The sequence below is a fragment of the Danio rerio genome, chromosome 5 (genome assembly GCF_052040795.2).
Source record: "Danio rerio strain M-AB ecotype USA chromosome 5, GRCz13ab, whole genome shotgun sequence".
In the NCBI taxonomy this organism is placed as follows: domain Eukaryota; kingdom Metazoa; phylum Chordata; class Actinopteri; order Cypriniformes; family Danionidae; genus Danio; species Danio rerio.
In genome coordinates, this window is record NC_141025.1 from 17002035 (window position 1) to 17019801 (window position 17767).

Genomic DNA, 17767 nt, shown 5'->3' on the forward strand with positions numbered 1-17767 from the left:
TGTGCAAATGTAAATAGTGTAGGGAGAAATGCATCAAAGCTACTGAGAAAAACTGTAATATATAATAACTGCATTTTAAACAGAAAATATTTAGTAGACAGAATCTATTGCTAAATATGTTGATTATTTCACTATTCTTTCTTTACTGTGTAATTTATGTGATAATAATTGGCATTAAATATTTTACACATACAGATTTAATGATCAATTTGTTTATTCCATTTGATTATTTTAGTATCATTGGACGGACACATTTTCAATTTACTAGAACTTCTATGTTAAACTGCTTTGACACAATCTACATTGTAAAAATGCTACAGAATTAAACATAAATTGAATAGAATTGAATATTTATCCAAGCTTACTGTAAAAAGGTTATGCTTTGGCAATTTAAGGCTCACTAATACATTAAGATGCAAGTTACACGTGTGTGTACATATTTCAGTGTTTTACTGCTAGCACTGCTTAAAATATCATGTCATCTACCATTTATTAAATAAATTTTCAGCACATCCCAAATGAAATGGTGTTCTGTTACTCCTACCATTAGGTGGCACTGTAGGATTCATATTCATAGTCATACTTATAGAAAACTGCAGTGAACGTTTGTGACTGAGGTCATTTAATGAGTAAAGGCTTATTTGGGTGAAATCTACTCAAAGATAATAGTTTATTTAGGTAAATAATGTAACTGTTAATCAACTTTTTTGTCTGTAATTCATATTTGTTCATTCATTCATTTCCTTTCGGCTTAGTTCCTTTATTAATCAGGGTCACCACCACAGCGGAATGAATCGCCAACTTACCCTAAGTGTACAATGGCTTTAAGGGTTGTAACTGAGATTGAAACTACAACTGAACAAACGGCTTTCTAATGTTACTGCAATTTTATTTGATTAAACAACCCACACAATATTGTACCGTATTCATCTCGCACTTGTATCAATGCAGATGAAGCATGATCATTTCAAAGTTTTATATGGTGTATGGTTTATTGCTGGCCAAAAACTTGACAATATATTAATATACTTCTTTTAAAGCACTGCTTGACAATGCTAGCTTAATTTCAGTTTTTTTTTTTTTATTTCAGAAATTTAAACAGAAACAAACAATTGAATTAATCTTAACAAGACAAGGCTGGTCTACCACCATCACAAGCAAGACCGAGCAAGTAGACCAGCCAAACCAGCATTGACCAGCATGATTCCCATGCTGGTCTATGCAGATTTTTTCAGCAGGGTATCCAGCATATGTTCACAGCAGATGCCCTTCCAGCTGTAACCCAGGACTGGGAAACACCCATACACACACGCACACACACACACACACACACACACACACACACACACACACACACACGCACGCACGCACACACACACGCACACACACACACACACACACACACACACACACACACACACACACACACACAACGGCCAATTTAGTTAATTAATTCATGTCGTTGGACTGTGGGAGAAACCAGGGCACCCGGGGGAAACCCACGCCAACACGGGGAGAACATGCGAACTCCACACAGAAATGCCAACTGTGAGGAGCTAGTGCTTGCTGTGAGGCTAACAGTGCTCCTTCAACACCAATGACTGTAAATTGTCTGTGTATCTTCAACACATACTAATAAAATAAAGTGTTTTGTAACTCCTATCAGTAGGTGTCACTGTAGGATTCGTATTCATAGTCATGCTTGTAGAAAACTGAAGTGTTGCTTCGGAGTGAACTCAGTGTAAATAAACATTGGAAAGACTTTATGAGTGACATTATGTGAGGTAATTTAATAAGTAAAAATAAAGGCTAATTTGGGTTATAGTATATTCAGGCAAACACCATTTAAATCAGCACTCAAAGTCAAAGATAATAGTTAACATGACCACAGTCAGCCTGGTGAAGGGGGTGGTTCTTTTTCCTCAAAAAAGTGGGCTTTTTGCAGTTCATTCATTCATTCATTGATTCATTCATTCATTTTCTTTTTGGCAGTTTTTCTCAGTCACATCAAAGCAATTGATGCATGTCCAAAAGCATTTGCAATTTGTTGGAAGGAATGAGAAACTGCTACTATGATGTGCACAAATGACTATTTGTTTTGAGAAATGCATTAAGTGTTGTGCAAATGTAAATAGTGTAGTGAGAAATGCACCAAAGCCACTGAGAAAAACTGTAATCCGGGGTCGCCACGACTTTTTGCAGTTTTTAGACTAATTTTCTATTTAATCAAGAGGTTTAAATACTGCGTTTTAGCAAGAAACATTTTAAGCAAGATTGCTGGATTAGTTTGGCAGATGGTCACTTTTTAAATATTTTCTGAAGATTTAGAATAAAAACATGAAAAATAAGCTACTTATATTTAAAATGCAAATTCAGTACATCATATTTCATGAGGGGGTAAAAAAAAAACAGGAATCTGGTAAAGTATTAAATTAAAAACTGTGGCCTATTGTCATTTATTAGGCAAATAACAAACTGGCCTAAAAACTTGCTTCAGTCAGAATTTTGGCATTTGAATAATAAAAAATGAATAATAATGATAATAATGTAGAACTTCGCCATTTTTCTAGTCTCTCTTTTAAAAAAGTACATTTAAATATTTAGATAACAACAATAGCCTATTAAGTATTATAGGTAACATTAATATGGGCTGCCTTTGGTGCTTTACAACATTTTATTGGTCATTTTGTCTTTTAAGAATAAGGTCCAAGATTTAGAATAAAAGTTACTGGTAAAATGTTTTCTCTACAACAATACAGTGAAAGTTGACTTCACTAGCAGGTCTTAAAGCCTTTTTTAATGGGTTATTATGATAAATTATGATGGCATAACACTCAAAATAGAACAAATGAGCTAATGTATGGGACAAATACTGGACCTTTGTCAGTACACTCAGAAATAAAGGTATGCAAGCTGTCACTGGGGTGGTACCTTTTTAAAAAGTACAAATTTGTACCTTAAAGGTCAATATTGATACCTCAAGGGTACATATTAGTACTTAAAAAGTACAAAAGTGTTTCTCTTAAAAGTTTTAGGTACTAATATATACTTCTGAGGTACCAATATGAACCCTTTAAGTACAAATGTTTACCTTTTGAAAAGGTACCACCCCAGTGACGGCTCGCATGCCTTTATTTCTGAGAGTGCAGCGGGGTGGGTCTTTCGAATCACCTGAACCCTCCCTGGCTATAAGGGTCTGGTTTATTCAGGTAACTTAACGTAATCAACTAGTTTTTTTCTGTGATTCATATTTGCGTTAACTTGTACCGCTTTGTGAATATTTTCACCTCACATACTATGAACATCTGCAGGTGGGCAGCTGTGACTACGCACACACACACACACACACTTGGACACACAGAGGGGGAAATGGCTTACACATGGGGCCTGTAATACAGGCTTTGTTTGTGCATCCACTCTGCGTCTGGTAGTCATTTTATCTGATAAGCATTTGAGAAACGAAGAAAACATCAGAGCTGAATTTCTTCCTTCCTTCGCTTTTTTCCTCTTCAGCAGATGTTAGTGTTTTGGAGGTCTGTCTAGTTGCATGCTTGTTTGCATATTTCCCCCTTTGTCATATCTGTTTAATAAAGCTGTGGCTGTGTGCGCAACTTTGGTCATCTTGCAAGCAAATTTGAGAGTCTCCTAAAGCAACTCATTTGCATTGTAAATCCCTCTTCACTATGTAAATGACTGTGTGTCGTCATTAATAAAGAAAGCACAAGTGACAAGTCAAACACGACAGGCATAAGAAACATGCATATTTATTTTCGCACTCAGGACACATTAAATAAAAACTACAAAGGTACTTATACAAAAGATAGATTATATCCCATTTGACATCCAAAATAACAATAATTTATGGTATAAATTAAAATTCTCACTATTTTATTTACAATTCCATGAAAACAACATCTTTTTTTTATTTATTATTATCCCTGGAAGCATCCCTTTTCCCAAAGTTGTTGGGATTCCTATCTCGGTTTCTCAGAAAGAAAGCCCACTGACATTGTGATAAACCACAGAAGGATATGACACTTTTTTTTCCACTACTAAAAGTGCTATGGCGTTCGGGTTTTTGCGATCTAAATGTACGCCTGGTTTCTGCATTATTCACCAGCCTTTCCAGACGAATGTGACCTTGTTAGATTTAACCTGTCACTTTGGGTTTGTCTCTTTCTCTCTCTGTGATACTTTAGCATGCATGGGCAGCCCTGGGCACTGCAGAGCTCTGGGTATGACGAAGTATGAAATAATTAACAGAGTGCAGATGAGAACACGACCAAAATACAGCATCAGGTCAGACAAATATCACATCTTTGCATTTTGATTGGATAGGTGAGTACTTGCTTAGAGAAACACTCCAGTTTATTTGAAAATAGGCTAATTTTAGAAGACTCCTGGAGATTACAAGTTTAGTTTTAATTTACAAGTTAATTTTTTAGACAAAAAACAGGTCTGGCCTTGAGCACTTTTACATTAGCTTAGCATAGATCATTGAAACGGATTAGACCATTAGCATTTTGGTCATAAAATTAAAAAAAGATTTGATAATCTTCCTATTTAAAATTTTTCTCCCATTCCAGAGTATTTCAAGGTGCTGTGTAATATCATTCCACCTGCAACAGCCATGGTATGGCAGCAGAATAGGGGTATACTTCCTAGCTATATCGGCCTAGAAAACAGCAGCTTTTAATTTTCCGTCAGTCTTAGTACACAATTTAACTACAAATATATCAAGCTAAAGTAAGAAAATCAACAAAACTCTTTGGTAATTTTTAAGCAAGATGTTAACGGTCCAATCCGATTCAATGATTTATGTTAAGCTAAGCTAAATGTGCTCCCGCCTGACCCAGAGATCAGATGAATGAATTAAAATTGTGAAATTGAACTGTTTAGGGGAGATGTAAAATAAAAGTCTATAGTCAAAACAAAATAGTGTTCATTTAACCAAGGCTGAGAACACGACCAAAATACATCATCAGGTCAGACAAATATGACATGTTTGCAATAGGTTGAGTACTTGCTTAAAGAAACACTCCACTTTATTTAAAAATAGGCTAATTCTAGAAGACTTCTAGAGATTACAAGTTTAGTTTTACCATTTTTAGTCGAAAAACAGGTCTGGCCGGGAGCACTTTTAGCTTAGCTTAGCATAAATCATTGAAACGGATTAGACCATTAGCATTTCAGTTTGAAATTCAAAATAATTTTTGAAAAATTGATAACTTTCCTGTTTTAAAGATTCTCTCTCATGCCAGTGTAATTTCAGGTGCTGTGTAATATCATTGCACATGCAACAGCTATGGTATGGCAGAAGAGTCCCTTGATTATTTTTTCGAGAATAGGGGTATACCTCCTAGCTATATCGGCCTAGAAAATAGCAACTTTTAATTTTCTGTCAGTCTTAGTACACAATTTAACTACAGATATATCAAGCTAAAATAAGAAAATCAACAAAACCCTTTGGTCAGTTTAGAGGAAAGGCTAATTGTCTAATCCGATTCAATGATTTATGCTAATCTAAGCTAAATGTGCTCCTGCCTGACCTGGAGATCAGATGAATAAATTAAGAAAAGTGAAACTCAGCTGTTTAGGGGAGTTGTAAAATAAAAGTCTATTGTCAAACCGAGGCTGAGAACACGACCAAAATACATCATCAGGTCAGACAAATATGACATGTTTGCATTAGATTGAGTACTTGCTTAAAGAAACTCTCCACTTTATTTGGAAATAGGCTAATTCTAGAAGACTTCTAGAGATTACAAGTTTAGTTTTTACCATTTTTAGTCGAAAAACACAGGTCTGGATGGGAGCACTTTTAGCTTAGCTTAGCATAAGTCATTGAAATGGATTAGACCATTAGCATTTAGTTTAAAATTTGAAAATGATTTGATAATTATCCTGTTTTAAAGATTCTCTCTTATTCCAGTGTATTTTCAAATGCTGCGTAATATCATTGCACCTGCTACAGCCATGGTATGGCAGCAAAGTCCCTTGATTATTACGCCAGAATGAGAGTATAGTTCTTATCCTTATCAGACTAGAAAGTAGCAACTTTAAACTTTCAGTCAATCTTAATACACAATGTAACCACAGGAAAGTCAACCTTTAAATAAAAAAAAAAAAGGTTTTCTGCGGTCATTTTTTGCTAATGGTCCAATCCGATTCAATGAGTTATGCTAAGCTAAGCTAAAAATGTTCCTGCCAGACCTGGAGATCAGCTGAATGGATTAAAAATTGTGAAACTCAACTGTCTACAGATGCAAAATTAAAATATATTTCCAAAAAAAGGAGTGTTCATTTAACTGAGGTTGTATTACAGCATAGGTCTCAAACTGGATTCCTGGAGGGCCGCAGCTCTGCAGAGCTTTGCTCCAACCTAATCAAGCTGTTCAAGACTACTAAAGACTATTAAGCAAGTGTGAGCTGGAGGTGGTTGGAGCTAAACTATGCAGAGCTGCGGCCCTCCAAGAGTTGAATTTGAGAGTTGTTCTGTTGTACAATATAGTGATTTTGAAGAAGCAAGTTTAGATACAATCATTGTAAATTGTTTGGAAAAATGCTTTTGGTTTCTCATAAAACATAGAAGATAAGTACTTCGCTAATAAAGTGCTTAATGTGGTGAATTTCTTTTTTGTCCAATGCGATGGTAATGCTCATCACAATGAATGCTGACTGTTGTCAAAAGAAATTTTAGATTAAAGGGCCACTGAAGCTTACATTACATATTATGCACAGAACTAAGTACAAAACTGCAAGCTGAATGTCATGACATTTGATGTTTGTACACTCAAAAAAACAAAAAACAAAAAACATTTCTGTCATCAATCACTCACATTTTTTTGTTTATACAATGAAAGTCAGTTGGATACAGTGGGGCTCATTCATTACATTTAGGTAAATGAGTAAATTCAGAGTAATTTGATTCAAAAACTTTAGTTTCTCAAAAACTAAATTCACTAAATTTGTCTCTGCAGTTCACTTATTGGCTACTGGTATTGCTCCTTGCATACATACTGGTTCTCCAAATAGTTTTTGATAAAAAGGAAAAGGTACTACATGTTTGTTTACTAATGTGAGGCCAAGGCAATCGAGTTTAAGATTTGAAAATTATAATTTTTTGCACTGCTTTTCTCTCATGTATAGCCAATTCCACATCACTTTCAAAATATAGTTAACTGGGGATAATCACAAATGCAAAAGTCTGACCCACGTGCAGTATTACCTGGAGAACGCATTAGGTTTCAATATTCACATTGGGCTTGTGCTGTTGTACACACAACATCTGGAAGCAGCCTAATTTTCCTGTCGGTGTAGATCCCAGCAAGCATTTTTTTTTGTTTTTAATAAAATGTCTAATAGGCGTCTAAACATAGTCGTCTTGGTTAAAACAAGGCTAAATTTGGGCTGTCAGTGAAAATATAATAGACGTCTAAGAATAGGCCAAAGCTAGACTAGTCGTCAAATAAACAGAAATTAATGACTACACATGTAAAATCTGTCTAATCTGTTTATTTGACGACTGGTCTAGTTTTGGGCTATTCTTAGGCGTCTATTAGATTTTCATTGACAGTCCAAGTTTAGCTTTGTTTTAGTCAAGCTACGTTGAGATGTCTATTAGATGTCTAATAAACAGAAAATTGTTTGCTTGGATGCTATACATATAAAAGCAAGAAGCAAGTGTCTATGACAGGCATGCCAAATTTCTGTCCTGGAGGGCCCATGTACTGCAAAGTTTAGTTCCAACCACAATCACACACACCTGGGCAAGCTAACCAAGCACTTACTAGAAAAATCTGTGCAGGTGTGTTGAGGCAAGTTGGAGCTGAAATCTACAGGACACTGGCCCTCCAGAACTGAGTTTGGGCACCCCATGGTAACACCTGATGACCAATATCACATTTTAAAGACTGCGCATGAAATGTGGACAGGCGAAGTAAACTTTTGGCTAGAGCTGGGAAGTATGGTGATATTAATATAATGTAAACTAGAGGGTGTGGCTAACTTATGTGTCTCCAACTGGGTCCTAGTGTCTGCCCCATGAGATGTTTATTCTGGGAATGCTGTGTTACAGTAAAGGCTGATTTATACTTCTCCATCAAGCTTCAGCACAGCCTGCGCGTGGACGCATAACCCTCACTGTGGCTGTTGCCGACGCTGATGCGCACCTCTCAAAAAATGTAACGACACGTCTTAGATTGGCCAGCTTGGTAGCGCTGACGAGTGTGGGCTCGACAGAGAGCTGCGCGAGCCAGATGGAGCGAGTGTTTACAAGTGTCGATTCCCATAGAGGAGCTCCTGATGGAAAGTTTTGTTTTGTTTTTACCTCATGATTAAAGTTGTTGCACGTCTGCCAGTTCACACCTCAAAATGAGCGAGTTAGAGCTACTTCTACATTAAGGAAGTGTTCAGAAAAAGCAAAACATCAACGAAGAAACTCGACAAAGAGGAACATAAAAACCTCACTGCCGGCTAATGTTTCGGAAGTGTTACTGCAGAGCAACACAAAGATAAGTATAAGTATAAGGCACGCGCCGTGGGTCACACCTATCACCCGACGCAGAAGTATAAACCAGGCTTAATACAAAGTTTTATCTAAGAACAAAACATCTACTATGGACATAAATCTACAGGCCTTTTCATGTATAAAGTATTACATTTTTTATTACAATCTTTTTTGTTGATATTGTTAAATATATTGTTACGTTGAAATAAAATTACTCATAAAATGGAATTTTGGCCATTACTGGCCATCCGTACTTTGGGCTTTACTCACACAGCTCTTATTAATTGGGCTCTATAACACTCAAAACCTCTAAACCTTACACTCATTAGAGAGTCATAGATAGAGACATCGGGATAGGGTAGGGAGAAGGCTGTTCATGCCTTCATCTCTTCTTGTCTGGATTATTGCAACGCATTGTATCTGGGTGTGAGTAAGGCCTCCCTCTCTCTCGACTGCAGCAGGTTCAGAACTCAGCTGCCAGGCTTTTAACAGGCACGAAAAAAAACAAAAAAAAAACAAATGCACATCACACCTGTACTGGTTTCCCTACACTGGCTACCGATCCAGTTTCGGCACATTCAGAATTCAGTCAAAGTACTGCTGTATATTTTTAAATCCCTCCATGGCCTGGCCCCTGAGTATATTTCTGAGCTAATAATATACACCAACATGTAAGACCTCTTCACTCTAGGGTTTAACTCTATTTGCAAGTTCCATGATCACGCTTGAAATGTCAAGGTGATAGAGCTTTTTCAGTAGCAGCTCCAAGACTTTGGAACGATCTTCTGCTCTCCATAAGAACATCTCAAACTTTTGAGTCATTTCAGAGGTCACTGAAACACACTTATATTCTTAAGCTTTTAATCATGTGTTGTGCGTTTATGTATTTTGGTCTCTTGTTTGTTTGCATGTATTATGTGTTTTTATGTACAGCACTTTGGTACCCACTGTGGTTGGTTGAAAGTGCTCTAGAAATAAATTGAGTTGAGTTGACCCTGTGTTTTAAGGGGGCCTCCTCAAACTCATTCATTCATTTTCCTTCGGCTTGGTCCCTTTATTTATCAGGGGTCGCCACAGCAGAATAAACTGCTAACTTAATCATAGCATATATTTCACGCAGTGGATGCCCATCCAGATGCAACCCAGTACTGGGAAACTCCCATACAGTCTCACATTCACACACATACACTACGGCCATTTTAGTTTATTCAACTTTCTGGAAGCCTTCGCACCCAGAAAAAACCCATGCCAACATGGGGAGAACATGCAAACTGTACACAGAAATGCCAACTGGCCCAGCCAGGACTTGAACCAGCGACGTTGCTGTGAGGTGACAGTGCTAACCACCATGCCACCCTCTCCTCAGCCTCGTCTAACCATTGCCAGGGGACACAGTCAAAATCTCTACAGACTCTTAACGGGATTCCAACTGGTGTTTCAGCAAGTGAAGCCGGCACACTAATGCTAAGGTCACACTAGAGTTCGACCATGCAAAATTCTGTCAAACGATGTTGTGAAACGGGTAAGTTAAAACAAGGTGATGTGAAACTGATGAAATGAGCGTTTGCAGAGAGGTCACGTTTTGATCGCTCATTCACCAAGTGAGTTCACCAAGCTTGAACTTTGGAACTAGGCATCGGACAATAATCGGTTTGACGGTTTACCGCGGTTTGGAAAAGTCACGGTTTTATCAAAGGTTATCATACCGCTAGAATCTTTTACCTGCCCTTGCCTATCTGGAACACAGCAACTTGTGAAACTTGCCAAATTAACTTGTGTTTGCCCATACGCATGAATGGAAGTCAATAGGGTAGAAAGTGTAGCTTGACCGCATCTGAGTGGCTAGTGTATTGGTTTGGTTTATCCCAACAGCTTTTAATAGTTGCCTTCCATAACTAAATTTTGTGTTGTATCCCTCTGACTTTCAATGCATGGTCAAAAATTGTTCAAAACATCTTCTCTTGTGTTCCAAGGTAGTCATATAGGTTTGGGAAGTCATGAGGCTGAGAAAATGACAGAATGTTTTTGAATTATTGGATGATCTTTTTAACTAGAACTAGCGTTCCTTCTGAGAAACATTCTCAATCCCCGCAGCTAGCAGTGCAGTGATCTGTATGGTTTTCAACTGGCTGGAAATGTGCTTCAGAATGTGAGAGCTTAAGTTGTGGTGAAGGGAGAGAAAGAGCAAATTGTTTTGGAAGAATTTCACCACTGCCTCTGTTGGGGAGTGGATTGAAAGGGGATGCCGTTTGATTGTTCCCACACAGAATTACACAATGTTCATCACAATGCTTCTCTTGCTCAAGTCGAAAGACCTGACAAGAATAACATGGCCCAATGACACCCACAAGACTAGATTCATCTCAAGAATCCCCAAGAAGAAGAAAATCACTTCCTCGGTGGTGCTTTTTCTCATTTGCAATTCAATGGTGTGAAGGATTAATGCTTGTTTACATCACTGAGACATTGTGACAGCTTAGAAGACAGACAAGAGTTTTTTTTTGTTTGTTTTTTTTAGAGTTTTTTTCAATCCTGAAGGCACTTAAAGGCAATGCAGAAAGATCAAACCCAACACAAACAACGAGAGACGAAAGCGAGGTCCACAGGGATGTCTCGAACATAGCTTGTTTTGAACATTGCCCAACTTGTAGCAATTTCAGGCTTTGGATCTCCGCAGTCCATCTTGCTGAATCTCTCTTTCTCTCTCAAGAGAGACTTTTTTTGTTGTTCACTTTGAGTCTGAATTGCTCCCGACATGATTGTGACATCAATCCTCCACCGATTCAGCCAGCTGAAGAAAGGAGTTCTGTGCTCCTCGACAACAGGTGACCTACATTAGAGGTTAAAGAGCATCTGAAACACAATCGTATCTCTCCTCTAGATGGGCTTGCTTGGGCACCGTGGCATTATTTTGGTTATGTAAGTGGTTTTGTCTTTCAGAGTGTGCTCCACAGGGAGTCTCCTGCTTTCTTTCATGCAGATGCTTATCGGTCGATCACTTCTGTGAAAGCACCTGCAGAAACGGCTGAGCCACTATCCATTTTATTTCCGCCAACGGTCATTGTTCGTTCTGACATGCGGCTACGGAAACATCCCAGAACTCCTTTGCTAATCAAATCTCTTGGTTTATATGTGCACCTGTCACATGATTGGTGATTGGTTGAGATGCAAATTGAGAGTAAGCGCTTCAGCCAGTGGAATCAAGCTCTTTTTGCACAGTTTATTCATTAGTTACCCAACAATCGATCAACTGAGGCCTGCTCGGGTCATTTCGGTTGGATGTCTTTCTTATAGCCCAGCAGCAGAAGACCAGCATTGCGTACAGTGTATACATCCTTTGTGCAGCCGTAGAGGTCAGAGGCGTTGAGGTTAGTTTCCCACAAGTGGGCTGAGGTCTCCGTGGTGGTTTTTGAGCTTCTTCTTGAACAGAGAGATGGTGGAAGGTCTGTAGAGGATGATCCAGGGTTCAGATGTAGTGCTCTGTGCGCATGATTCTGACCCACTTATTGACGGGATGGATGGTGACCTGAGAAGGTATAAAAAGACGGTTGATATATATCAAATGATTATGGATGCTTAGAGCAAATGATATGCAAAATGTGCAGGAAGATGTCTATGTAGAGCAAAAACGGACACTATAAATCTGACAACACAGCCCTGATAAAGCAGCAAATCAAATCAGTGTCCTTTTAACAGCAATAAAACCTTCAACGAGGAAGATAAGCTAGTCAATTTAATCATCATGATTCTTTATAGGACACTTTATTATTTTGGCAACTAGATGTTTCTGTTTTCTGGGAACACTGGTTTTGTCTTGCCAAAGACTGGAGCTGTTTGGATTAGCAGTAATAAACATACAGAATCTATTGTTCCCATTTTTTTAACTCAGAGATAATCACAAGTAAGATTTCAGTGCTATTTTGACTAATGGCTTCGAAAATGTCCCCGGTTTGCATATAAAAAATGCAAGCATGCACGTGTACTTACTTTACAGTAAGATGCAGGAGGAGTTTAGCGACCATGGCTATGACTGTTAGCGTTAGCAGGGCAGCTAACGCATAGATGGTCCACACTGTAAAACATGACACATTTATTTGAAGTTGTACTGAAAGGGATTACTTAAATCATAGGTCTCAAACTGGATTTCTGGAGGGCCGCAGCTCTGCACAGTTGTGCTCCAACCCTAATCAAACACAGCTGATCCAACTAATCAAGGTGTTCAAGACTACGAGAGACGATTAAGCAGGTGTGAGTTGGGTGTGGTTGGAGAAAAAAATCTGCAGAGCTGCAGCCCTCCAGGAATTGAGTTTGAGATCACTGACTTGAATAAAGATTGGTTAACTTTAGAAGTAGAATAAAAAAAGTTGTAAAATCATAATGAATTTATATGAAATTGATTAAATAATGTTTAACAACATTATAATTGTAGCAAATATATTACATATGGCAACTTTAATGTTACACAGTTTGCTATATTTACCTTTGGCCCACAGCTCTTTATCAAGCTTGGATTTTGGCCCTTCATAAGAAAAAGTTTGGGCACCCCTGGTTTGGGGTCAGTAAGTTTATTTATTGTATTTTTTTTTTATTTCAATGTTAATGTTTTTAAAAGCAGTGTCTTATTTTTAACACAAATGCAGCAACTGTAATGCTGTGAAATATTCATTCATTCATTCATTCATTCATTCATTCATTCATTCATTCACTTTCTTTCAGCTTAGTCCCTTTATTTTATCAGGGGTTGCCACAATGGAATGAACCGCTAACAATTCCTGCATTTGTTTTACTCAGCGGATAGCCCTCCAGCTGCAACCCAGTACTGGGAAAGCTGTGAAGTTTTACAATTCCGAATAGATTTTCCAAATGATAAACACATTTTTTTTTCAAAATATTTATTTATTAATTTTTGGACTTTACATTCTATTATAAAAATCTTTACAATCACTTCTGATCACTTCATTTTGTTCTTGTAAATACTGTAAAAGGAAATATATTTATTGCTTTGTATCACTATTTATGAAGCATTTTTGAGCATTATAAACAAATAAATCTATATTAATATATATTAATACAATATAAATATAATACATTGCCTTGACTTTATAATTTGACTTGACTTAATCAACTCCTAAAATAATTTCCAATATACTTAGTACCAATTGCCTGAGCCAATACATAACTACTGCTACATCTAGTTTGTTAGCATGAAAAGTAGGAGGAGTAAGAGTATCAGAACTGAAGTGTAATGAAGGAAACTGAACACATACTGGTGTTGTGGCCCGCAGTCCGGCCTGGTCCATGCCACTGACCTGGCATGTTTGCAGGACTTGATGTGATCACGTAGTAGAGATGGGAGGACTTTCCACTCTGACTGGTGTTTGATTTTGTTGTAGTGCTTCCTGAGTTCGGCCGCATTGTACTTGTGTCTTCTTCATCACCATTGTCCTCCTCTTCAGGTCTGAATGCTGGATTTCTTAAAGCTGTGGAGAGTTCAGAAAGGAGGAATTGTTTACCTGCCAGTTGACTTGTTAGAAAATAATGCCAAAGTCGCTTTGAGGCAAGTTTTCTTCATTCAGCGGACATTTTTTGAAATGCCTTAAATGTATGCAAGTGCATCTGGTATCTTTGAATGGGGACCAGGGCTTTACATTAACACCCGCCAAATGCGAGTAGATTTCAGCTTTAGCAGGTTAGACAGCCGCACCCACTAGCCACTCTGGCAGGTTGGAAATAATTTTTACATTGTAGTTTTCTTAAAGCAGGGTTCGACAATAAGCATGGCCCAATATGCGTGCAAATGTGATCTTAGAATCGAAAAGCAGCACGACTGAATACCTTATGAGAGGATTAGTAGTCACATTTATTAATATAAAATATATTTTTCAAGCAACAAAATTGTGGCTAGTGAAAATGGCAAGTGGCTAGTAATGTAGGAAATCTACTAGCCACAGTGGCTGGTGATCAAAAAAGTTAATGTCAAGCCCTGATGGGGACGCATCAAATTCTCTAAAATTCTTGGCTAAGCTTACGATTAAACTTCATATTTGGATCCACCAATAAAATTTCACAGCAGCTGTCTTATAAATTTTGTTTGTAAAGGGATTTTTTCCCCTGGTTTCCCAAGCTAATGCAAGTTTATGATGCCAACCTTTTTAATGGTGCTTTCTAGAGGATGTGATCACACTTCATCTTGTCAATTAAAAATTTATTTAATTATTACATTAAAATATTTAAATTTAAAATATTTAAATTTATTTATTTTATTAATCGTAAAAATACTTGTTTTGTAATATCAACCTCTAAATAATGCTGTGTCTGATCAAGGTGGTCTTTGAAGTAATGTCAGAGGTAACTTATTCCTGGCATCAAATCTTATCCTTAAATGACAGCGATCTCTTTGTTTACAATTATGTGAGTATGCAAGTGGTTTGCAGTCATGTGATTTGTGTTTTAAGTCCCATGATCTGTGTGGAGACCTGGGACCTCATGTATAAAGATTTGTGTTGAAGCCATACTAAAACATTGCGCACGCACAAAGCTGTAAATGTGCGTACGCAGTAAAAAATTCAGATGTATGAAACACTTCGTACGCGGAATCCCACGCATATTCTTTTTGTTCATCCGACTTAACGTGAAACTGAGCGCACATGCTCGAGTGCAAAACCCCTCCCTGCCTCCTCCACCTAATAAATATGGAAATGATGCTACTTTGGCAAAACCAAACAAAAAAGCAATGGCAAAAGCAGTGGGGTCTGAACATTGCACTGTGAGTGAATTAAAAAAGAAATGGTCCGATGTAAAGGTGTAAAATTTTGTAGTGTCTATTTAAGCTAAGAGCAAATAGCACACCTTGTTGGAATGAGCTAGTTGATTGATTCCCATCCATCACCGTTTGATTGACAGAGACAACATGACTAAAGAGAGCGTGCTCGTAAAGCACATGGCATCATGTTTTGACACATTTGATCATGAACTCGGTTCGAATCCAGCGTCTGATGAACTCATTCTGCTTTCCTCCAATACATATCAGATTTTGCCTACTCTTCATCACGAGGAAGACAAGTAGGAATCATTAATAAGTGTGTGTATTATGTTAAGCCCATTTGAGCATCACATATTATTTGCACATTTATTGAATGGAAATGTTTCCGATTCACGATTGCAAACTCATCTTCAGATGGCGCCTTTATAGCAATGTGCGTGCAGTCGATTGCTCCCATTAGATTGGGAAAACCGGCGATCGCTGCAAATTGTGCTTTAATGTTTGGCTGGTAAACTGCATGTTATGAAAACCTTATATACCTGCTAGACATGCGGATGATACCGTCCAATATAGCTGTCATTGCACGGCTCAAAGATACTTTGTAGTGTGCAATTTAACACAATTGCCTCTAGGAGTCGCCAATGGAAATAAACAACACACACAAGAAATGCACGTACGGCTGACATGAAGTTGGCGTGGACCAACGCACATTCTCATGTTCATTTCATCGTTAGTAAATCCAAACGTAAGGGTGAAATCTGGCGTACGCAAAGTTTTTCTGCGTATGCAACGTTGACACATGAGGCCCCAGGTGGGCAAAAAACAATGAGCAGTAATGGCAGCTACCCTGAGGTTTCCATAAATATGCAGCATAATCCGCTTACATTTCTGTCTGTTTCAAGCTAGGAATATTTGGATCACATATAAACAGAACAAAAAAGAGATATTATCACAAACTGTAAATTGTGTGCACTTGCGATCCATATGCTGCACTAGTAAATGTTTTTCAGTCATTTAAAACAGTCATGTCCTTGTCAGAGTTCCAATTCGGCAATGTTTACATCTATATTGTAGATATTCATCTACGATTTAATCATTGATCACATTGTTAAAGTGCTTAAATGTCCACTTTTATATTTGGTTTTCGATTAATATTTGCAGGTTGGGAAAATCTATTCATTCCCTTCCACTATTAATATTTCGACTTTGCCTTTCAATTTTCTGTGTACAATTAGATTCCTGCACATCTTATCCAGAACGTTTTTTGCTGTTGTAGGCTGTGAATTTACTTAAACCCTTAAGTGTAGGGATATGTAATGCAGTCAAGACCTGCCTGGAACTACTTCAGCTGTTTGCTTATCTAAAAATAACTGCATATACTACTATGGCCATTACCAATCAGAATCAAGCATTCAACAGCCCTGTACTATTATGGTAATCGACTAACGAAACACAACCAGAAGCCAAAAGCATGGCTTGTTCGGATATGCATCACCTGATTAAAATGCAGAACATCACTTTTGACGTCCCCCCGGACATTATGGAGAGAAATTTTTCAGCTCTTTCAAAATAACATCACGTCTTTCATTTAGACGCAGATATAAACGCAGTGTGCGGTGTTTGAATCGAACTCTGCCTGCAGGGGAAAAAAGGCTCTATGAATAGTGAAAGCCAATTTGCTTCGCTGACCTTTTCTTTCAGAAAAAGCTTTTTTCCATTTTATACTTCCCACTCCCTTTTATTCTTCCTTAGATTGTGGTTATTGAACTCTGCCTCCCAAAAACAAAACAGCAGAAAAGTGACAGCTTGCCTGAAAATTGTATAGATATGACCAAAAAGCATCCAGAGAGCACTGTCTATACATATTAACTCTCTGTTTTTTAAGTCACACAACAACTGAGTGTGTTTGATGACATTTAGAAACATAATGACAGATTTTTTCTGCTTTGATATATAATTTTAATGCCATATATCTGCAAGATGAACTGCAAAAGTCAACAATATATACAACCTTTTATTAACACAGTATTTAAAAAGATTATTTGAGTTATTGGGCTATAAAGTAGTTTTCCCCCCCTTAATACAAGCAAAATAATCTACCAGTGGGGATTATTCTACCAATCTTGTCAAAAGGAAAAACAAGATTATTTGACTTGTTTTTATGAAATATTCACTCAATTTTGACATATTATTTGATTATTTAATTTTGACATATTATTTGTCAAATTAATTTCTTTTTAAAATTATACTTTTTGTATTAATATTACATGCTAGGCACCTAGGTTCTGAGAGTAACGCAGTTTCGATTCTCTGTATGTCCTGTACATGTGCTTAAACTGACTATAAAACTGACTTTGACTTGACTTTGACTTTCTTAAATAAGACAATATTATTTTCCTTCTTAATTTAGAAATGCTTTGATATTTTGACTAGAAACAATTAAAAAATGTAAGTAAGAAAAGCATTTTTTTGCAGTGTCAATGCCTTTATGAATG

At 37.4% G+C, this 17767-nt stretch overlaps 1 protein-coding gene across 5 annotated transcripts in view; it reads right to left on the bottom strand.

The window, feature by feature from the left end:
- Positions 1–3748: 3748 nt before the first annotated feature.
- The window catches only part of kremen1 (kringle containing transmembrane protein 1), a 129164-nt gene continuing 115145 nt past the window's right edge, over positions 3749–17767 (bottom strand). Inside the window, exons 8-13 of one of the 5 annotated variants that reach the window (XM_087250957.1) lie at positions 13777–13989; positions 12497–12581; positions 7575–12035; positions 6714–7457; positions 6189–6362; positions 3749–4826 (exon numbers count right to left, since the gene is read on the bottom strand). In XM_087250957.1, coding sequence (XP_087107083.1) covers positions 11879–12035; positions 12497–12581; positions 13777–13989 — 455 coding nt within the window. In that variant the 3' untranslated portion in view covers positions 3749–4826; positions 6189–6362; positions 6714–7457; positions 7575–11878. 5 annotated transcript variants of the gene reach the window in all.